At 40.8% G+C, this 23820-nt stretch overlaps 3 protein-coding genes across 3 annotated transcripts; all 3 read right to left on the bottom strand.

The window, feature by feature from the left end:
* Positions 1-3462: 3462 nt before the first annotated feature.
* On the bottom strand, positions 3463-6321 carry LOC141778209 (odorant receptor 131-2-like). The gene is made up of 2 exons (XM_074652419.1): positions 6166-6321; positions 3463-4257 (listed from the first exon to the last, which is right to left on the bottom strand). Exons 1-2 carry the CDS (start codon positions 6319-6321, stop codon positions 3463-3465), a joined length of 951 nt encoding a protein of 316 aa, XP_074508520.1.
* A 2073-nt stretch (positions 6322-8394) lies between these two features.
* Positions 8395-12294, bottom strand: LOC141778193 (odorant receptor 131-2-like). Its single transcript, XM_074652417.1, has 3 exons — positions 12228-12294; positions 11922-12093; positions 8395-9878 (listed from the first exon to the last, which is right to left on the bottom strand). The coding sequence occupies exons 2-3, from the start codon at positions 12075-12077 to the stop codon at positions 9090-9092; spliced, it is 945 nt and encodes a 314-aa protein (XP_074508518.1). The 5' UTR covers positions 12078-12093; positions 12228-12294; the 3' UTR covers positions 8395-9089.
* A 2669-nt stretch (positions 12295-14963) lies between these two features.
* Positions 14964-23153, bottom strand: LOC141778177 (odorant receptor 131-2-like). Its single transcript, XM_074652416.1, has 2 exons — positions 23004-23153; positions 14964-15731 (listed from the first exon to the last, which is right to left on the bottom strand). The coding sequence occupies exons 1-2, from the start codon at positions 23151-23153 to the stop codon at positions 14964-14966; spliced, it is 918 nt and encodes a 305-aa protein (XP_074508517.1).
* Positions 23154-23820: the final 667 nt, after the last annotated feature.

The following is a 23820-nucleotide window of genomic DNA, read 5'->3' as shown; positions in this document are numbered from 1 at the left end:
TAGATGTTTATCAACTTAAAGATTTTGTCTTGTCATAGCAGGAAAAGACATGTTGCATTCAGTGTCCCAGTATAACATCAGCACCCTGAAACCAGACAGCTAACTGGAATACAGTTATTAATCACACCTGTTGGTTTTCCTGCTGTTACATGTAAGAACGCTCAGTACATTTGCTATAACTGGTGGTGCACCAAAACACAAAAAGTTTTAAAGTTATAAAAAATATATTCTGAGCACACAAATAATGAACATCTTGATAGGCACGAAGGGAGATTCCATCCATGTTAATGAGAAAAAAAAACCATTATTGTTATTTTCAAGAATGAGAATGAGCCACACGCACAAAATCTTAGTAAAAATGAAGATATGGCCTCTTAATGAACACAGAATAACGCAGAAGGAATATGTACCCACCTTGGTAATAGTCATGTATGTTAATCCTCCACACAGTGGGTCAGATGTCTTTTATACAGTAGTAATTAAATGTAGATGTCCTGGGATCAGGAGCATCGGTTGGTTCAATGTGTGTGTTTGGGCTTTCATTAGCAGGTAGACATTAACGAAGGCCTGAGACTATTTACACACAGTGTGCTGTTCACCTTTTTTGTTTAGTTTTGCTTCCCAGCTGTACACTTTAGATCAAATTACAATAAAATGACATTACTGTGCATTGATTTGATGCTTCTGTACAAAGTGACTTACTGTAGAACTTAAAGGGGACATATCGTGCTCATTTTCAGGTTCATACTTGTATTTTGTGTTTCTACTAGAACATGTTTACATACGTTAATGTTAAAAAAAAGCTTTATTTTCGTCATCCTGTCAGCCTGAATATACCTGTATTTACCCTCTGTCTGAAACACTCCGTTTTAGTGCATTTCAATGGAATTGCAATGGAATTGCAATGGAATTGCGTTGCTAGGCAACAGTTTGGGTATTGTATATTTGTGACATCGCAAATGGACAGAAATCCTAACAGCTTGTTTCAAACGCACAATTTCTGAATACGGGCTGTGTGTATTTCTCTGTTTATTGAGCGTTTTGATAGTTTAACAGTATTTATAAAGCACTTAAACCTGCTTTATAATGTGCAAGACCTGAAAATCGCACTTTTTACAATATGGGACCTTTAACAAAGGCCTGAGACAATTTACACACAGTGTGCTGTTTGCCTTTTTTGTTTAGTTTTGCTTCCCAGCTGTACACTTTAGATAAATTTACAATAAAATGACATTACTGTACATTGATTTGATGCTTCTGTACAAAGTGACTTACTGTAGAACTTTAAATAATCTCCTCATGTACACCTGCCCTTCAGGCAACAATATAACCACAATCATTTCAATATGTAGGCACTTAATAAAAACAAAAAAACTTTACAAAAAACACCTTTTTCTTGTTAGGGAATCAGGGATAAATGAATTCTGGATAAATAAAGACAACGATTAATGGCAAATACATACAACTTTTATTTGAAAATAATAAAAAGTGCAACTTCAGGAGCCGCTGCTTCAGTTCTCAAGATACAAGGCAGTAGAATATTTAACTCAAATTAAAATGAACCAACAGACTTTCCAGCTAGATACGTGAGGGTGATGCTGCGTGCACATTTATATCATAACGGGGAAAAGGTAATTTTCTCTTAATAAACAACAAATGTAGACAGGGAAAGCACCTGTGGATTGATAACACCTCGTCACTTAACACCCCCAAAGTGAAACTCTGCCGACCGGCTCCTCTGCACCGCAGCGCCGGCAGCTCATGCAGACCGGCGCCCGTCTCCCACCACGCCGCTACCGGGCGAGAGAGCGAGGAGTCCCGGTGTTGTGCCACAAAGTGATCATCTGTCAAAAATTGATATCCACTCGTGGGAGCGCATGCAGCATGTCATTTGCATGATATAGGCAATAATAGGCTACAATTGTTTCCGATTATGTGTTTGGAATGTCAAATTTCCAGGTTTATATTTGGAATTAGACTGTAATAATAATGGATGGGTTATGGGGATGGGTTATAGAAATGATCTCCTTTGCATTATGGCTATGGATTATTTGACGTGCTCTGTGCCCTAGATTATAAACCAGCACAGTACTTTTTTACCTTTGCTATTACCACGGACATACATTGATGTGTATTTGCACATAATGACCGTTTGATCCAGATAACAGCAGCTGGAGACTATAAACTGGCCGATAGCAGCAAGATGGCGCATGTTGATGAAGTCATACACAGGGAGAGTGACCTGCAGTAACGTTTAACATTTCTTTACCAATAAAAGTGCTAATAAACTAATGAATACAAGGTGCAAATTCTTAGTATCGATACAATCGATTATTTACCATGCAAATGGATTTTATATCGATATACGTCTCCAGTGAAGGACAACTTGCAGAGTACCTATTGATGTAGTTGGATCGTAGGAATATAAATCGATACATCGATGTAGTAGATGACTCGTTACACCCGTTAGTTCTAAAGACATAAGACGAAGCCCTCTCCTCTCCTCTCCTTTCTTTCCCTTTTCTTCTCCGCTCGTGAAAATGATAAAAATTCTGCAAAATCAGCAGCGGTCATAATTTTTGCCGCTGCATTCATATTGGGGAAACACTGAGTGTACTTTCACACCGTAAAGTCTAACCCTCTTTGTTCTCAGTGGCGTTTAAGATGCATCCATCTATCTATCTATCTATCTATCTATCTATCCATCTATCCATCTATCCATCTATCCATCTATCCATCTATCCATCTATCCATCTATCCATCTATCCATCTATCCATCTATCCATCTATCTCCCAGCCAACATTTGTATGTATGGCCCATGTGGGTAGTAAATGGGCTGAAAAATGGGCCCTATATGGGATTGCTATGGTTTCCATAATGGCCCAATTTCAATTGCCCACATGGATTCCATGAAGGATTACAATGGGTGTTATACCTGGGCAACATACCCAAGACCCATCTTAGTCCCAGCTTTAAGTTCTATGTGGGTTCTACATGGGGACTCCATGGGCTGAAATATGGGTTGTAAGTGGGTTTTTCCACAGTTTCCATGTTGGCCCCATGCCAGTTACCCTTGTGGGTTTCATGCAGGAGTGCACTGGGTGTTATATGGGCCCAATCTGGGCAACATAAACCAAAACCCATCTCTAATTTCCCATTAGTGACCCACCTAGGTCCCACATGGGTAGCCCACTTGGGGGAGCCCATGTGACAGGGCCACATTTGTGTTGCCCATTCTGAGTCCATACACTAATTTCCCATTAGCGACCCACCTACAACCCACATTAGTTGACCCAGATAAGATGCCCATTTTGGTACCCAGGTACCTCCAGCATAACCCATGTGGGGCCCAAATAACCATGTTGGCTGGGCTATCTATTTATCTATCTATCTATCAATCTGTCTCTCTATCTGTCCATCTCTCTATCTCTCCATCCATCCATCCATCTATCTATCTATACCTATGGGTTGATGTTTGCTCTCACTGTACACAGCAGATACTTTTGTAAATGCTGTCTAAATATTTGGTCTCGTAGCCCGTACACCATGGGACTGACAAACCTGGGGAATATCTGGACGATGATATAGGAAGCAAAGAGGATATGTACATAATGTTTCGGGAACCAGTACACCAGGACCCTCTGTAACAGATGGGATACATAGGTCAGCATACACAGCAGCAGCTGAAAGCCATGAAGCAGGATGGTTTTTCTGGCCTTATGTGCGTCTCCATCGGCTGATTTAGCCGCTTTAGCTGATTTAGCAACTGAGAAGATCCGGATGTACGTAGAGAAGAGCGTGAGCCAAACACCAGTTAAGTAGATAGCGTATGCAACATCCCTCTTTTTCAAGTGTATAGGGTGTCGGAACAGTATATCCCTGTTACAATAAATAGTGGAATAAAATACCTGTACGGGCTCTGTCGCCAGAATAATGAAGATGTCTGGCAGGGCTGAGACCACACTCATGGACCAAATCCAAGCAATCAGAATATAAGTTCTCCTGATGGTACAGAACTCAGCGTGTCGCAGCGGTAAACAGATAGCGATGTAGCACTCCACCGCCATGACGGCTAAATTTAACGGGGTGTTGAGGGTGGTGAAGACGCTAAAGGTAATAATGAGGCAACACAAGGAGACATTGATTTTGTAGAAGACGTAACTGAAGACAAAGAGGCTGATGGTTGTAGTGAGCTGGATCATGTCGTTCACCACCAGGTGGATGAAGAGGATGTAACGGGGATTCACATAAAACACCTGGGGGAGGGAGGGGGAGAACGGAACCAGTCAGTTAAATCATCTCAACTTTTTTATAACTTTAATCCATCTATTTCTTTCTTAGATTATTAAGATCAATATCATTCATTTATCAGTTATTATAAATGAATCAAATTGACCTTTATTGAGCCCTAGAGGAGAGAATTAAGTACAGATAAATAGAGAAATTAAATAATAAGAGGAATATAAAACGCAAATTGGAATAGAAGTAAAAATAGAAACTACACAAGAGGAAAATTACTAGGTTACATTGGTGTTGTGGTTTGTCAGCAAGGTATATGTTACATACACAGACTAATATATATGATTAAGTAATGATACCTGGTGTTTATCTGTATTAACCCACTGAGACGCGCTGACTTTACTGTCTTTCAGAGGCTCAAGTAGGTTCATTTTTAGTACTCGAGTGAAGCTACTAATATCATATGAAACTACAAAACCTAATGAATCCATATGTTGGGAAGGAGGTTTAATAACGCTCCAAAGTTGGGCTGAATTTTATCAAGGAAAATTTGGCATGGCCATTCTCAAAGGGGTCCCTTGACCTCTGACCTTCCAACAAAACAGCCCCTCTCCTCTATCAGCCCTAATGTTACCTGCAGCAGTTCACATCAGCAGAGGGAGGAGGACAGGAGGACAGGAGGACAGAGGACAGGGGACAGGAGGAAGGACTGATACTGACTGATGTCTGTTTTCTTCAGTCTTTATAGACTTCACTTAGTATTTTCGTGTCAGGAATATGATTTTATTTATTAACATTCTAGATTGTTTCCAGTGAGATATTAAGGAGTTTATATGGTGGCTTTGCTGCTGTAAACTTTACTGTTGCTGCTCTAGAAACAACATTTAGCCTAGCTATACATAAAATACAGTATATGTATATGTATAGCTAATATGCACACTTCAATATTTGTTTATTTATCGCAAGTCATATCATCATCGCAATATTGAACAGTGTTATCGCACACGGCAGATGTTCCTCATATGGTGCAGGCCTAGTGTGAGAGGATGCCCCTTGCGTAGTATGAGAGTTGTGTGGAAGAGTTTAAGTGCCAGTTCTAGTGCTACCTTTTTGTACAGTGTGGCTGTGGCTTACAAAAGTCAACAATAAGTAATATTCTTATTAGGAATAAATTTGCCTCCTGCGTGAACTGTGCATTGCTGAATAGGGAAGGCCTAGCTACGTTACTGTATTTTAACATCGGTCATAATGGTGGTACTTGGAGGGCCAAATATTTTCTTAGGTGGTACTTGGTGAAAAAAGTTTGAGAACCACTGCACTAGAGCATTCAGAGGATGGATGGATCAGACCAGAGACCTAGAGCATTCAGAGGATGGATGGATCAGACCAGAGACCTAGAGCATTCAGAGGATGGATGGCTTTCCTAGCTACATTAACAATAAAGGGGTTTCTGAACAGTTTACACAACACAAGTGCTCGCCATCCAATCACTGAAAAATGCAATTCTTGCAGAAATCTCCAAAATTCAAAAGTTTTTGAATCACAGCATGGCTTTTTCTATGGTGTTCCTCAAGGTCTTGGTGTCTTAATGGAACAACTTATGAGACATAATAGAGCATGGGGATGGATTCATGTTTTTTCTGATTTATGACTAGAATAACTTGACACACAGGGCTGAGCAGCATCTCAAATGAATCTTGAGCTTTCAGATGATGTACACCACTTCTATGTGACATCTACAGTTGACCTGCTATCTCCCCCTAAAGACCCCCTTAAGACCCCTTATACCCCCTAAAAAAGACTAAAACAACTCTAGAGGGTATATAAATATAATAGAAATATAATGCTGTATAAAATGTAATAAAACAGTATAACATATTAATGCACTACAGTGTAATACAAAAACAATGATAAAGGATTGTGACCTGGTGTTTTCTGAAGGTGTGAATCAGGGTACCATTGATGTAGTTGATGGTAAGGCCAAGACACAGAACAATCACATTTTTGGCCACAGCTGTGGTGTAGGAGTCTCGATAGGTCGGACCGGTCGTCACATTAGAACCATAAGAAGAGGAATTCATTGAGCTGATTTGAGGATCCTGCAAGCAAAAATATTTGAATGTTAATTCAGTGCAAATTTAAACCGAATGTGTTCATCTTTATATCAATAATGTCCTATTTTCACATTTTCCCTCCATGGCAGGAATACCTCAGTTAATAATTCAAAGGACAGTAAAGTAAATGTAAAACCAAGTAGCTCATCTTTACTTTTTATAGTAAAAGCATTCATCCTTAAATATTATCCATCCAGAAACATCACGCTTATATTTGCATGGATCGTAAATGTTCCACAATGTTAGTCTTTTCTTCAGTACCAAGAGTCACATGTTCAGTATTATTTCAGAAGGACACCGTCACACTTTTCCAACAAGCTGAAGATCATTTATGTGAAAGTGAAAAGTGGAAATCGTATTTGCTTCTGTAAAAATCGTCTAACAAGTTTGAAATGAGATCAACAAATTGTGAATATAATGTTGTTGTTCAATGATCATCTCAAAACAACAAAAACAGGCTGTCATTTTTTTAAATGAACAGCTTCTTTAAACACACGTTTACCATCTAGTTGTTAAATTGTATGTTAGAAAAGTGTGCCGTGTCTGAGCATAATATTTTCATACAGTTCAAAAGGGTTTCAGTACTATAAACAACAGCGTAATAAAGTACGGCACTAATACAGTGTGACTCTCTTACCTCAGATAGTACACTCCACTTTATGAAATGGGTCTGAAATCAGGTTCATGGTTTTATATGAAGCAGGATGATGCAGGACGACCTGCAGCATGTCAGAGAATGGTAGGTCATTGGACCAGGACCTGTCAGTAGGGTTGGCCGACTGTTTCATATTGTCCAATCGTGGCTACTCCAGATTTCGATGGGCGATCCGATCTACAGGGAGCATCTCCGTGGCTCAGCGTCTGGCGGAGCTTTAAAATAATACAACCTTTAAAGGACCAGTGTGTAACATTTCTGTGGATCTATTAACAGAAATGTAATATAATATTAATAACCATGTTTTCATTAGTGTATAATCAGCTGAAACTAAGAATGGTTGTGTTTTCATTAGCTAATGAGTCCTTCATATCTACATAGGGAGCGGGTCCTCTTCATAGAGTCCTCCATGTTTCTCCTCCATGTTGCTCCACCATGTTTCTCCTCCATGTTGCTCCTCCATGTTTCTCCTCCATGTTGCTCCTCCATGTTTCTCCTCCATGTCTCTCCTCCATGATGCTCCTCCATGTTGCTCCTTCATGTTTCTACATTAGCCCAGAGGGGACAAACCAAACCCTGGCTCTAGAGAGAGACTTTCACGTTTTTACCTGAAGGCCACCGTAGTTCTCCGACACTCTGGTGAAACTGCGGTAACGTGAGCCGCAGAGTCTTAAACCGTGGTGCCGCCCGCCGCCGTCTGACTTCCTGTTGCTCCATAAAGTTGTGTTATTATGGCCAACACCGTTACCACGGTTTAACACTCATCGGCTCACGTTACCATAGTGTTGTAAAGGGAGGAGTGAGAGGAGGGGGACTCAGTTGGTTGCAATCTGCAAACACACCACTAGATGTCACCAAATCCTACACACTGTACCTTTAAGCTGCAATTCATAAAAGAGTGAACATTTTATTTAAAATATTTAAACATTACTTTTAAAAATCTGTGTCTGTGCTTGGTGCGACTATATCACATCATCATGTTCTGTTTATCATTGTTATCATTAATGTCACAATAAACAAGTCATAAACTAGGTCATTCATAACGTTGACTATTATTATTATTACACCGCTGTGTTGAATACTCGATTCTGATTGGTCAATCACAGGGTTCTAAGGTCTGTTATTTCTTTACAGCAGACCGTTGCTCTGTAAAACAGACCGTTGCTACGTATAACAGACCGTTGGGATGTATAACAGACCGCTGCTACGTATAACTGACCGTTGCTACGTTTAACAGACCGCTTTTACGTATAACAGACCGCTGCTATGTATAACAGACCGTTGCTACGTATAACAGACCGTTGCTACGTATAACAGACCGTTGCTACGTTTAACAGACCGCTTTTGCGTATAACAGACGGTTGCTACGTATAACAGACCGCTGCTAGACCGCTGGATGATAGTGATATAGTAGATACGAGTTGACAACTATGTAAGTGCAATAAAACTTTGCAAGTGTAAAGCCAAGATACGTTATTACACCTGTTCAACAAGCATAAACATGATGAAACGGTTAAACATGGAGGAAAGCAACGTTTCAATCTGCGCTGTCCGCTGTCTCTCATCCTCTCCTGCTGTTTACACAAGCAGAGCGCGTTAGCTCGGCGGCTAACAGCTAACCGTAAACACGTGTAAGTTATATAGTTGAGTTGTGACTGACTTTAGTTCCTCTAGTAAGCCGTGTTTCAGTGTATGTGTCCCGGGAGTTTATTGTGAAGGAACGGAAGACGTGAAGCTGTGATGCGCTGTTATTGACGAGGCTGCAGACTACAGAGCCTCTGTGTTATTAATTTATTATCTTCATAAAGTATAGGAGCAGCGTAACCCTCGGCTACACAAGACTGAAACTAAAGCTGGCAGTAGGGTGTGTAGTCCAACTGTTTAGGTTAGTTTGTCATGTATCTTACTGGTAAACTGGTCAGCTGGCTGTAATCAATTCTAGATCTGATAATCTGCAACCACTCTCCTCGTTTGTGTGATGCAACCACATTTGGTTTAAACTCCTGTATTCAGAGCCCGGCCTTATAATTAATCTGGATACAACGATGACCTTCATTTACCGACAGCATGAGGATAAACGTTATTTCCTAAGATGTGCCATCTTTGGATGGCAGTTTACTACACACAGATACCTTCTGATGTACTTCCTGAACGTTGTGTCTCGTAACCCGTACACAATAGGACTAATAAAGCGAGGGAGGATTTGGTATATGATAAAGGAAACGAAGCGAATTAAGACAACAAAACTTGGGAAATGGTATGTGAGCACTTGATTTAACAGTGGCTGCACATAAACCATCATACACAACAACACCTGGAAGCCATGAAGGAGGATAGTGTTTCTGGCCTTTTTAGCATCTGCATTAGCAGCTTTGGCCACAAACATAATCCTGAAGTACGTGTAGAACAGAGTGAGCCAAACCATGACCAGAAACAATATGTTGGATACTCCCCTCTTCTTTTGACTGTAGGTGCTCCTAAATACAGGTTCCCTGTTGCAGAACACTCTGCTATTCAAGAACTCCAGAGGTTCAGTGGCCAAAAGGATGAAGACATCCGGCAGCACGGACAGCGAACTCATCGTCCAGATTACGCCAATTACAATATATGTTTTTTTGACCGTACATATGGTGTTGTAGCGGAGAGGAATGCAGACTGCGATATAGCACTCTGCTGCCATAAAAGCTAAGTTGAGGGGGGTGTTCTGTGTGGTGAAGATGGCTGGCAAGATGAGGAGGCAGCAGAGGTGGACGTAGATGGTGTGGAAGGTATAGGTGAAGATGAAGAGGGAGATGCTGGTCGTCAGCTGGATCATGTCGTTGACCACCAGGTGGATGAAAAGGATAAATCGAGGGTTCATCTTGAAGATCTGAATTGAGCAGCAAAATTGGGGGTTAGATTGCCGTATATTACACATCTCACGCTATACAGACACATTGTTAAAATGTACGTTATTACACCTACACCAATATTTCTAACAGTAATGACTAGTTGTCTCCTCAGTGTTTGTTCTACCATCAGCACTCGTTTTGTACCACTTGATATGCGTCAGTCGTATTTATCTTAAACCCCTGTGATAGTGACATTACATTTAGTGACAGAATTATTCAGATTGGATCAACTGGCTATAACATGATGTTCACATATTGTCAAAGTCAAGTTAAAGTTTATGTGGAAGTGTTGCTTATAGAACAATTCTATGTGAGTAGAGGAATTGCAATTATTTAGAAAAAAAAATGCATTCTTGCAAACGGAGAATGGTGGTGTGGTTAATATGGTGCCTTCAGATGAAACTGGTGAGCTCGTGTTTACAACATGGGAAGTCGTGTACACGACATTCTTTGCATTCAAGTGGTTAAGTTGTGAAGAACACCGCTTCTAAGCAACGACAATATTAACCATGCTGTCGGTCAAAGAGGATAATGATTTAGCAAGCTAGCAAGTAGGTAACAATGCAGTAAAGGTATGATGACAGAGGAAGAAGATGAGGGCGTTGGGAATATCAACATTTTTCTCAGACATATTATAAAATTATGAAGAAAAACAATATGCGATTTGTACTGTATAGCATCATTGCATCATTTTTCAACCCAGTTTAGATGAATTTTCTGTTCATCAGACCACTAATGAGACCAGAATTATCTCAACAACACCGACTCTCTCTCTGTCTGGCTCTCTTCTTCACCGTCTACCCATGGCAAGGCGGCCGGCTGCTGCACCGAGGAGCCGCACCACCGCACGCCACCCACAGCGCACCGGAGGACAGATAGACATGTTGCCGAGGTTACGCCGTTTGAAATGCAGTTTCGGGACCTTTTGGAGGTTCACCGTCCACCAGCACCGGCCGCTCTCTCCTAAGCTCCAGCACCGACACCGCACCGGGCTGCTCTGAGATTTGTTTATTTCTCTAACGGGACTTTGCTCTGGTTTTTCTATTGGGATGAAAGTTGTGCTCCCCGACGTTCAGACCTGTTAGAGACCCACAAACCTCCGGTATCGCCTGCTTTCCGTTAATTTATCTCCAGCAGGAGGAGACGGTAAAGAAGAGAGAGAGTGAGATAAACAGTCAGTGTGTTGTGTTCATTCTGACGGTGGGATTTGTGTAATTTCACTGTGCTGATTTCACCTGTTCACCGCACATACAAACACTGCTGTGAAAATAAACACACTAAACTAAAAATAAAAGGAAAACCCTCAGTTAGCTGATGGAACAAGTTGCTCAGACTCAAACCAGCATGAGTGAGCCTGCAGCTTGGAGGATGACCTTTGACCTGCAGCTTCTACTATAGTCAGACATCCTTTCACATTTTAATAACAAGCTTCTTTTTTTTTTAACTTTGAGCACAAACTTAAATTATTTGTCAAAATGACTCAAATAAATATGACATATCATAGAAATGCCAAAACACAAGTTGTGTGATATTGGTGCTCCTTTGTCATTCTTGCATTAAGACTCTCTTCGTGCAGTCACTGGAAGATGACTGTACTTTTGTAATGTTGCTCTCTATTATAGAATAAAACATGGTAGTGAAGCTTCAAGTTGAATAATTATAATTTTTTTTGTTCCAACATAGCTACCTGTCCACTAAATTGATGTTTAGTGCCTTTGGTATTCAAGTATGAAATAATTAAACCAAGTAAACATGCAATTTACACATGTGAACCTGTAGTAGGATAAAATTGACATAAGGCAGGTTACAGGAGCTAGAAAATGAAGTGTTGATGCAAAAATAATCTGACAATTGTTATATTAACCAGAAGGAGAACACTATATTTTTAAAACCAGCTGTTTGGGAGAAAAGCAGCTACAAAAGAAAAGAGAGAAAATTAAAGGGAGGAGAGATATTTCCAACTTTCTTTCCTTGCTTAACTAATAAAACTTTCTCTTTAGTAGAAATATAATTCCACACACGTGATGCTTGTTGAATGTGTGGATCATAGTGGCGTTGATGTAGTTTATGGTGATGCCGAGGACGACAACGATCACATTCTTGCTGACAGCCATAACGAACGTGCTCCTGTAGTTCGCCGCTCCTGTCACGTTGCTCTCCCCTGGTGTCACATTCATGGCAGCATCTGATCAACTTGTTAAAGCAGAAGACAACATATATGATGGTAAGATACCACATGTATCATTTTCCATGCTTATATATTCAGACTTTTTTCATTTTTAATGAAATTATTAGAAGTCAAGTGGAGCAAACAAATACATACTGACCTCAGATAGCAGAGTCTGATCCGGAGATGAATCGGATTTAACATCATGGTACTTGGTGGAGTTTTTTTAAACAGCAAGTGCGTGTGCACACTTCTGACATGAAACAAACCCCCACCATGTGTGACGTAGTAGATGTGTATTTTTAGATGTAGCCTGGTATTAACTATGTGTACACAGTTTACCACAGTGGACAACATGGGATGGTTCTACAGCTGAATAAACTCTGAAGGAAGAAATTAAAAAACTCCTACATGCTTTGGAAAACAATTCACTGTTTTGAAACACCTCGAAACGCTGTCACCATCCTGTTATTAACATCCTCCTTCTCTTCCCTTCGTGGTCTATTAGTGATTTTAAAAGCAATAACACACATAAAAAAAAGTTATAATAGACATCTTTATTGTCCAATTTGTCTTTGACTTCACAGACACGGATACACTTAAAGGGACTGTACGTACGTTTTTACACATATAAATGTTTTTGAATTGTTTTTTATTGCCAATGTGTGAACAGGTTGTAACCTAACCTAAAAAATGAGACCTTCTACGACTATGTTTCCTCTCTCAGCGTGTAAACTGCTTTTAATATGAAGAATGCGGGCCGTTTTTTCCGGGAAAATCCAACAGATGTGACCAGGGTCTGAAATGAACTTGTTTCACTTCCTGCCTCTGTGGCAGACAAGTATTTATTTTTGTCTGCCACTCAGAAATTTTATCTGCCACATTTGAAATCTCTGCGCTAAATGAAGGAATAACATTCTAGATCTGATGTCATTAAATGTTCGATATATTTTACACAAAAAAGCATTATATGCATTGTAAATTACAGTGTTCGAATTACCCCGTGGAAGGAGGGTAATGTACACAGTACTGTACTTTGTTATTGTCATTTATAATGGTTATTTGCATAAAAACACACAATTTAATGATTATGATTATTAATATTTGTTTTGATCAAAAAAAATCTTGGCAAGTTGTTATGAAGTTAGGTCAAAATTAATCTAATATCTATTTTTTATTGATGTGAAAACATCTCCTTCAAACAACTGGATTTATTCAAGTTTCTCACCAAAAACGTAATTTTACGAGATTGCATTTGAAGGATCGCGATAACGTTGTAATTGACCTTCACCCAATGAGCATTTTGCTGAGCAGACCATGAACGTGTCATAATAATAACTCAGTGGAACCTCCGTTAACGTTAGTAGCTCCGCTATTTTACCAGTCAGAACTGTGCTGCTAACGGCTGGCAACAGCTAACGTTACTAACTCTACTCCAGCTGATTTCAACACAGGTTTGCTGTTCACAGTGTCGCTTTATCAGGTAAAAATAGGGTGCATCCCCTCAGGTTTAGTAGCACCACGCTGTTGAGTGCTTTTTTTTTTCTCTCCGCCGTGTCTCCGATCAAACAAACTGAAACATGATATGGCGTGCTTTTGCGTCATTGTGCAGCGTAACTGTGGGAAAGCATCAATAAGAGGAATCGATAGTCACGGAGACATGAGATGCCAAGAAAGCGGACAAGTACAGTTCTCTATTCCTATCACTGGCATTTTCCCTGCCTGCCAAAGTGGCAGATGTCCTGATGATTTCACCCGCCACTGCCAACAATTTACCCACATTTGGCGGGTGCTAATTTCAGACCCTAGATGTGACGTCATCTGCGCTCGCAAGGGCCTTTATTTTTTTTAAGCTCCGTTACAGGGCGACCAGTGTGCAACCATAGCTAACGTTTATGAAGTCCGCTAACGCCAACAAACAACTGGCCGCCAAGACAACTCAGACTCCAACACAAACTCCACAAAAGCACAACAAAAAACAAAGTTGTGTCTAGTGTCAAGCCCGTCTGGCATTACACAAGGGCGTTGAAGTCCTATAGAGTCCCCAGTCGGCGCCCTTTCCAGGACGCCAGCCAGAGATTCCAAGAAGGTCGGGTACTCCGAGCTGCCGTTTGGTGCATAAGCGCAAACGACAGAGACTTGCTCTTAGCGACCTGCAGCCGCAGAGAGGCAACCCTCTCGTTCTCCAGTGAGAACTCCAACACAGCGACACTCAGCCGGGCCCCCCACATCAGTATGCCCACATCTGCCCGGTGCCTCTCACCCTGGGCTACTCCTGAAAAGGCGAGACTCCAGCCTTTCTCCAGGAGTTTGGTTCCAGAACCAGAGCTATGCGTGTTGGTGAGCCCAACTATATCTACTTGATACTGCTCCACCTCCCACCCCAGCTCCGGTTCCTTCCCCGCAAGAGGGGTGACATTCCACGTGCCAGGAGCCAGTCTGCGATGCTTGGGATCAGCACGCCTAGATCCCCGCCTTAGCCTGCGGCCTTGCTCAAACTGCACCTGACTAAATGCCTAGCCCTACAGGTGGGGGGCCCACAGGGTGGCGGCTCTATGTAGTTGTTTCGGGCTCTGCCCGGCCGGGCCCCATGGGCCAAGGCGTGGCCACCAGACGCTCACCGGCGAGCTCCCCTCCCAGGTCTGGCACCAGGAGGGGGCCCCGATTTCCCTATTCTGGGTGAGGTTGCACATCTCTTTCGGTGCTTATTCATAGGGTGGTGTGAATTAACTAAACTATTAACTTAACAAAAATTAACAAATTCAGTCTCAGTAACTCAATTTACCAAACACGTAGTTTCTAACTTGAAATCAACAAAGTCAAGGACATCATTGGGTAAGTTTTAGGATTCTGATGTTTCTGTAAGCCCTCGGTATTATAATCCATGAACTGATTCTTACTGCGGGCTCATTTTACACAACAGATACCTTTTCAGGTACGTCCTGAAAGTCTTGTCTCGTATGCCATAGATGATTGGACTAATGGATCGTGGAAGGACCTGTACAATAATGTAACAAGCGAACAGGGAGTCTGGGTAATTCTTTGGGAACCATTGCAGCAGAGCCTCTTTTAACAGGGGTGTTGCGTATCCTGCCATACAAAGCAGCACCTGAAACCCATGGAGGAGGATTGTGTTTCTGGCCTTTTTAGCATCTTTGCTAGCTGCTTGTGCTGTGAACAGAATTCTGAAGTAAGTGTAAACGATAACAAACCAAACTATAACCAGATACACAATATAGGTCATATCTCTCTTCTTGATGATGAGGGGATTTGGGAAGACAGTTTCTCTGAGACAGAAGACTCGGGAATGAAAGAAGTCCAACGGCTCTGTGGCCAAAGTGAAGAACAGATCAGGAAGAACAGACAACATGCTCGTCGCCCAGATTAAACCAATCAGCATTAACGTTCTCTTCATGGTACAGATCTGCATGTGGCGAAGGGGGATGCAGATGGCGATGTAGCACTCCACCGCCATGCAAGCCAGGTTCAGAGGGGTGTTTTCAGTGGTGAATAGAGCAAGCAGGATGAAGGTGCAACAGATGGAGACATTTATTTTGTAGAGGATGTAGCTGATGATGAACAGCAGGACCGTCAGCGTCACTTGGATCATGTCGTTGATCACCAGGTGAATAAAAAGGATGTAGCGTGGATTCATGTAGAAGATCTGACGGTTGGAAAAAAAGAGTGACGGTTTGTTCAAAAGTACACGTAAAACTATTAAACATGAATAGCACCACTTACCTTAAAGGGACATTCTGCCACCTTTTATTTGGATGTCCAATCAGTGCTGATGGTAAATATACACTGCTCAAAAAAATTAAGGGAACACTTAAATCACACATCAGATCTTGATGAACGATATTCAAGTTGGAAATCTTCACTGACATTGTATAATTTGTTGAGAACAAAATGACGTAACAATGGTCAATGGAAACCAAAATCATCAACCCATTGAGGGCTGGATTCAAAATCACACCGAAAATCAAAGTAAAAAATTGAAATCACAGGCTGATCCAACTTGCGAGAATTTCATCACAGCATCTCATAATGTGACTAAGTAGTGTGTACGGCCCCCACATGCCTGTATGCACGCCCGACAGCATCTGGGCATGCTCCTGATGAGTCAGCGGATGGTGTCCCAGGGGATCTCCTCCCAGACCTGGATCAGGGCATCAGTGACCTCATGGACAGTCTGTGGCGGTACTTGGTGGCGTCGGATGCACCGATACATAACGTCCCATAAGTTTTCAATTGGATTTAGGTCAGGGGAACGTGAGGGCCAGTCAATGCCATCAATGCCTTCGTCATCCAGGAACCGCCTACACACTCTGGCCACATGAGGCCGGGCATTGTCCTGCAACAGGAGGAACCCAGGGCCCACTGCACCAGGAGGAACCCGGGGCCCACTGCACCAGTGTAAGGTCTGACAATCGCACTGAGGATTTCATCCCAGTACCTAACAGCAGTCAGGATACCGTTGGCTATGACATGGAGGTCTGTGCGACCCTCCAAGGATGTGCCTCCCCAGACCATCACTGACCCACTGCCAAACCAGTCATGCTGGATGATGTTACAGGCAGCACAACGTTCACCACGGCGCCTCCAGACTCTTTCACGCCTGTCACATGTGCTCAGTGTGAACCTGCTCTCATCTTTGAAGAGAACGGGGCGGCAATCGCGGATCTTCCATTTCTGGTGTTCTCTGGCGAATGCCAATGGAGCTGCACTGTGCTGGGCTGTGAGTACAGGTCCCACTAGAGGACGTCGGGCCCTCTTGCCACCCTCATGGAGTCTGTTTCCGACAGTTTGGTCAGAAACATGCACACCAGTAGCCTGCTGGAGGTCATTTTGGAGGGCTCTGGCAGTGCTCCTCCTGTTCCTCCTCGCACAAAGGAGCAGATACCAGTCCTGCTGCTGGGTCGATGCCCTTCTACGGCCCCGCCCAGCCCTCCTGGTGTAACGGCCGGTCTCCTGGTATCTCCTCTGTGCTCTTGAGACTGTGCTGGGAGACACAACAAACCTTCTTGCGACCGCACGTATTGTTGGATTTATTATGTACAAAAGTGCTTACAATAACCTGACTGTTGGATTTGTTATGAATGGAGTGATTGCGAGGAAAGGGAGGAGGCAGGTGCTGTTTTTCTTTTGCAAGGTCAAAGAGAGGAAGGAGCCAGAAGGAAATAACAAAGAAGAAGACATGCAGCAGAAACATCACGTGCCATAAGCTCATGAATATTAATATTGTGTAAACCATGAATAGGCTGGATCAGGGATAGCTCGGGGTTCAGACTTCGCAAACTGACCCATGCACTGTATGTTGTCAGGGACACGTTGATTGGATCCAGATATCTGTAAACTCTTTTATTTTACTTATGCAACATTGATTGTTCGGAATAAATTGTATTATTATGCTTTAACCCGTCTGTTTGGAAAATCTCTTTGTCACACAAGATTAACCAGCACGTAACTGGGCCTTGACCTCTCGGAGGTAGAAGGCCAGTTCCTTCAGTATGGATGTGTCATCATGGAGGAGCTGGACTACCTGTGCAACCTGATTGGGCTGCAGGTACCGCCTCATGCTACAAGTAGTGACAAGGACACAAGCAGAACACAAAACTAGAGAAGAATCAGTCAGTAAGGATAAGGAGAGAGCAGATCTCTGTGGCCACCACATGCAGAACCATTCCTTTTTTGGGAAGTGTCTTGCTGTTGCCTCCTCATTGCACCTGTTGTCATTTTCATTTGAACCAAAGATGCTGAAAGTGATTCACAGTCACTTGTGCTTTCTAAATGGACAGATTGATATCCCTGAAGTTTAAACTGACTTGGTGTTATACTGTGATGATTAAGTGTTCCCTTCATTTTTTTGAGCAGTGTAGTTTTGTTGCCGAATCTTAACCAAGTTGATGTTTTCCTAAACCTAACTAAGTAGGTTTCTTGCCTAATCCTAAGGAAGTAGTTTCTTGTGAAGACAGTAGTTTATTTTGAAGACTGTTTGCATGTAACGAGCAGACACATGTTGCAGGACATTCGTAGAAAAACAAACGGAAAGGGAGGAATACATTTTTTGTAAGATATTATATGAACCGTTGTTTGAGTATACGTTGACCAAGTATGTCACTTTCACGTCACTGGTATACGTAAGAACATACAATACATATACAATAGATTTGGCAGTTGGAGACCTGCAGCTTTGTCGGTCAATATAGCAGCACTGAGGAATTTATTGCCTACATTTACCATCAACACTGATTGGACACCCTCATAAAAGTGGGGAATTTCTCTGTTTTAGTAGTAGAGTATCTGCTGTCAAATCATACAACTATGAATACTTTTAAATCCAGCACAGATTAGGGTTGGACATGAAAATATCTCTACTTTGGCTGGATTTAATGGAGTGGCTTAACAAAAACACATATTTCTATTGTTTTGTGTAAATCTATAAATTTCCATATAATTCACTATATGGTACTATATAGTATAGTGCTATTGTGTGACAGGATTATATAATGTGGTAGAAAAGAATCAATATTGCTCAACTAAAACTAGAGCCTGACAGATACTAGATTTTTGAAGAACATACTGGTATTGATATTTGAGAGGTACTTCGTGGGTCATTTTATAGTTCCAGACTATATAATGTTTTGTAGCAGCTGTTACAGATATATATGTGATGAGCTGTTAGTTAGTCTGGCTTGAACCATAACACAGAGCAAGGATTGCACATATATTTTAAATAGGGCTGTCAAAGTTAACGCGATAACGGATTAACGCAAAAAAATGTTAACGTCACTAATTTCTTTAACGCAACTTGTGATTTTTAGGTTGCAACGGGCTCAATTTTAAAGCTAGAGTGAAGATACTGGTAAACTGGAAACTGGAAAACCTAATGAATCCATTGGTACTTACGCTACATTTTGGCGAGGAAAATGGATTCTATGGGTACCCATGAGTCTCCCCTTTACTTGGTGTTATTGCCTGTTGAGTTTGAGTTTGCCATGTTATGATTTGAGCATATTGTTTTATGCTAAATGCAGTACCTGTGAGGGTTTCTGGACAATATCTGTCATTGTTTTATGTTGTTAATTGATTTACAATAATAAATATATTCATACATTTGCATAAAGCAGCATATTTGTCCATGTTGATAAGAGTATTAAATACTTGACAAATCTCCCTTTAAGGTACATTTTGAACAGATAACGATTAATTTGTGATTAATCGCGATTAACTATGGACAAGCATGCGATTTATCGTGATTAAATATTTTAATTGATTGACAGCCCTAATAAATATACATACTGCGACCTTCTGAATCTATTTTATGTTATGTTAATAATAAACTCTTATAAGACAGGGAAACTTTGTCGCACCTTTCTGACTTCTTTCGTCTTCCAGGAGTTGGAGTTTATTCAAGTGCTGTCCACTGGAACGGAGAGATCCATGACAGGATTTGGGCAGCAGCTAGCTTGTAGCAGTTACAAGTTGTTTTACTATCTAACTATCTAGTTACCAAAAAATGATATGCCGTGCCTGTTGCTAGTCGCAATTCTCCTGTGAGCGGGATGGCGTCATAACATGCGCTGATATCCTGTCATGGACTCCTCCGTTCCAGTGGACAGCACTTGTTTAAACTAGTCAGAAAGATATGAACCAATCTCCCTGTCTTATAAGTGTTTATTGTGAACATAAAATAGATTCAGAAAGTGACGGCATGTTTATTAGGGTTATAGCCCCGAAGGGGCATAACCCTATTGAGTTTGTGTGAATTTGATATTATTATTATTATTTGTTGTCTGCCGCAGCGGCGCAATTTGCCGTGAGTTGGAATGAGCGAGAAACATGAAACTTTGCACACTAACTGGAAATGATGTGCAGCTGCTTCTCAAGAACTATGACCCCAATCGACCACATGGTGGCGCTGTAATTAACGCCCAAACATGCGATGTTTGCAAGGCCACGCCCCGCACACCGTAAGTCCGATTGACTTGAAACTTGACACACATGTGCAGCTCCGTGTGATCTACAATAAAGCCTCTGGGACCACTAAAGTCCGCCTAGCATTATTTTCCGCCATATTGGATTTTTTGAAAAACGCATTTTTGACATCTCCTCCTAAACCGTTGGTCCGATTTCTACCAAATTTTCTGTGGATCATTATTGGACTAATGTCATCTAAAGTTGCATAAAGCGTGTTGATACCTCATTGCGTTATGAATCTGTTGACCAACAAACTTTTCAATGGTCGGAGCTTAGCAGGAAATTGGCCATAATTCATTGACCATTAGTCAAATCATCATAAATCTTGGTAGATATCTTCAGTACGTGTTTGGGAATAGGCGTACCAAAGCATTTTCCGCTTGACCCATAGGGGGCGCCAAAACTGTCAAAAACTTATATCGCAAGATCCGGTGGACAGATTTTTATCAAATTTGGTGCATATACTCTGGGGGCAAGTATTAACACAGACCTGAAGTGTGATATTGATCGGTGCATGTGGGCGTGGCCTATTCAGCATTTTATGCTAAATTATGCCTTTGCTCAATTTGCTGTGAGCTGGAACGAGCTAGAGACATGAAACTTGGTACCATAACTGTACATGATGTCATAATGCTTCACATAAAATATGAAAACAATTGGCCACATGGTGGCGCTATAAAATTTTTCATGGCCAGCCCCCTCACACCATAAGTCCCATCGATTAGAAATTTGACAGACATGTGCTGCTGAATGTGATCTACAAAAAAGTCTCTTGGACCACGAAAGTCCACTGACTAGATTTTCCGCCATGTTGAATTCTTTGAAAAACACATTTTTGACATCTCCTCCTAAACCGTAGGTCTGATTGCTGGCATATTTTCTGCGAATCATTATTGGACCAGGCTCATCAAAAGTTGCATATAGCTTGTTGATATGTCATTGTGTTGTGAAGATATTGACCAATTCATTTTTAAGGGGCGGGCTCAGCACATCAATAGACCTAACTTCACAAGCCTTTGGCCCATCGTCTCCAAACTTGCAGCATACGTTCACAAGAGTAGCTGAAACATTCGCTGAAAGTTTCATTTAAATTGGCCACTAGGGGGGCGCTTTGAGCGCGAAAGGCTATAACCCGCAAAATGCCGCTTGCGGCTTTAATTTATATTGCAAATGTTGTTGAAATTCTATACATTCATATCACTACTGGCAGGCAGTTACTGGTTACTGTGATGACGCAGCCACCTCGGGGTTTCCTGGCGCGCACTTGCAATATGAGTGTGCATGAGCAGTATGCAGTATTTTTTCCATCATGTTATATGTTATATATTGTATTTTAAAATTGGCCGTTGTTCCCGTTTAATGTGCAAGCAGGATTCTGTACTCCTCACAGATTGTTTATGAGGGAAGAAGGTCAGTGTATCTTTTGATCATTCCATTTTCCTTTCACAAAAGGATATTAAAATACAAAAAATTTGTGGTTATTTCATTTTTATTTTCAAATACAAAAATTAAAGTACAACCAGGAGGAGACCATTGATGTGCAAAGTAGTTTTGGTGGTACTACACTGTATAATACTGAAGTTATTGAATATGTACAGCATCTTTTTTCGGCGTTGCACTTTGTAGACGGTCCCTAACTACTCGTCTCACAGCCGGCTTCATAGAGACCAATGTGATGTGTCCAGCTCGGAGGACGGCTCGTTGTGATATAAATTAGCTTGTAGCTTGTTGTCTACCTTACTATGGTTACAAAGAGCCCTAGTTGGTGTTTTAACAACGTTTAAGTTATGAGTTATTGATCCGGGAAGTTCAAATCTGTCAATATCTTCTACACTTTACCGAAGTTAGTTTTTCTTCAGTCATGTCTTTTTCCCTGAGACAAACTCTTTTATTGTTTCTAAAAACTACATACTGATCCATGTCCATCACCTTCAGTTACACAGCAGCACCGTACTATTTTCTCTCAGCAGCGTCCTCATACGCGTTCTTATGCAAATTCCGGTCGTAGAATATCAAAAAACAGGCATTTTTTTGTTTCTGTCTTTTAGTGATATTATTTTTTGTTTTTAGAAATAAAAAAAATTAAAATCAACCAGTTTTTTAAGTTTAGTTCATCCCTTTTTGACCCTGATAAAGAAAAATGCCTTGTATTTCAATTTTAACTTTTGTTTTTTAAAATGAAAATGAAATAACCACTCATTTTTTGTATTTTAATGAAGCTTATGCGTAAATTCAGACAGGAAGACTAGGGGTGCAAGCTCATTCATTCTCATTCATTCTGGTTCTCTCTCTCTCATGGGCTATTAATATGTCAGCTGATTATGGGCGTCTCTCTTTTCAGTGACCAATCATAGCTTGCCATATCTCCCTTAACCAATAACATGCTGCTGTCAAAAGTTTAAAAACCATTCTCCTCCATGAGTTTTCAGAGTCAGCATTCAGCACTAACGGACGCGACCCTCCACCACCCCATCACCTCCAGATTCATCACATCAGAGTAATCCTGCTCCACTTCATTCATCGGATCTGCATCAGTCTTCACCACCACCACCACCAGTGTCTTGACCCGGGGGGAATATTTCTACATCCTACTACAGCTTCACTTCCCCTGTATTATTTCACATCGGGTCTAAATCGCCAAAGATTGTTACTATTCATAATTTGTGCACTTTGTAATAAATCATCATTCAATTCATACGAGTCTTTCCTGATTGAAATATCCTTTTGTGAAAGGAAAAATCAAATGACCAAAAGATACGCTGACTGAAGAAGTCCCACTCTGTAACACCACCGAACAACTGCAAGTGGAATGTTTTTATACGGAGTAATACGTCTTCTCGAGTAAATCAATATTGCTGATCAAGTAACAACAGTTTCAGAAGTGTCATTCTGACAGTTAAACTTTCACTTATATCAATAATTTAAGGTGATCAATGTAATGAAAGGAATGTCCTACCTGGTGTTTACGAAAGGTTTGGATGAGGCTTGCATTGATGTAGTTGATGGAGATGCCGAGAACCACAACAATCACATTCTTGGCCACAGCTTTAGTAAAAGAGTCTCGATACTCTATAACCACGGTCATATTGACAGATGACTCGCTCATCTCTAACAAAGGAGAAAACAGGATAGTAAATATGGACAATAATTTAAAGGAAATGCATTATTAATCCACGTGTGAGATAATCACAACAACATGCACAGTTCTTAGATTTAAGACCACAGATTCCTAGAAGAAAATGTATTATTATATACTAACTATTCTTTAAACTATTAATATGATAGTTTTATGTGTTGTTTACTATTATAAACATTATTATAATTAAAATCAACACATAACGTTTGTTAAACTGAGGAAAAAGTTTAAGTTGAATGACTTCCTGATAAATAGGGAAGTATTGTTAGAATATGTTCTAAAATGCAAGGATAACATACACACTTATGTGTGAAATCATAATTATATTCTATAACAGCATCACTTCACATTAAATTATGATGCGGTAGAGAGTCTGAGACTTACACTATTTAAACTGGATCATGACAATTTCCACAGTTCTAGTTTTTACTCATCTACAATATTTCTACCTGTATTCATATAATATAATATAATATAATATAATATAATATAGATATTCAAATTTAATATTTTTACAACCAAAATATCTGAAGCAACAGTTGGACATTGTTGTTGTGAGCTAATAGTTGTGAACTCTAATTTCTGTACTTGTATCTTCTTATTGCTTCATCCAGCAGACTCAGATATGTGTTCTGGC

The sequence above is a fragment of the Sebastes fasciatus genome, chromosome 1 (genome assembly GCF_043250625.1).
Source record: "Sebastes fasciatus isolate fSebFas1 chromosome 1, fSebFas1.pri, whole genome shotgun sequence".
NCBI classification, from domain to species: domain Eukaryota; kingdom Metazoa; phylum Chordata; class Actinopteri; order Perciformes; family Sebastidae; genus Sebastes; species Sebastes fasciatus.
Note: the sequence above shows the minus strand (reverse complement) of the source record. Positions and strands in the feature narration are given on the sequence as shown.

Bases quoted from the DNA above. Each gene is read 5' to 3' on its own strand.
- LOC141778209 (XM_074652419.1), bottom strand. From the start codon at position 6,321: ATGAATTCCTCTTCTTATGGTTCTAATGTGACGACCGGTCCGACCTAT. The intron at 4,258-6,165 runs GTCACAATCCTT...TCCCTCCCCCAG, and splicing joins ACACCTTCAGAAAACACCAG to GTGTTTTATGTGAATCCCCG.
- LOC141778193 (XM_074652417.1), bottom strand. From the start codon at position 12,077: ATGAATGTGACACCAGGGGAGAGCAACGTGACAGGAGCGGCGAACTAC. The intron at 9,879-11,921 runs GTGTGTGGAATT...TGCTCAATTCAG, and splicing joins ACACATTCAACAAGCATCAC to ATCTTCAAGATGAACCCTCG.
- LOC141778177 (XM_074652416.1), bottom strand. From the start codon at position 23,153: ATGAGCGAGTCATCTGTCAATATGACCGTGGTTATAGAGTATCGAGAC. The intron at 15,732-23,003 runs GTAGGACATTCC...TCCAACCGTCAG, and splicing joins AAACCTTTCGTAAACACCAG to ATCTTCTACATGAATCCACG.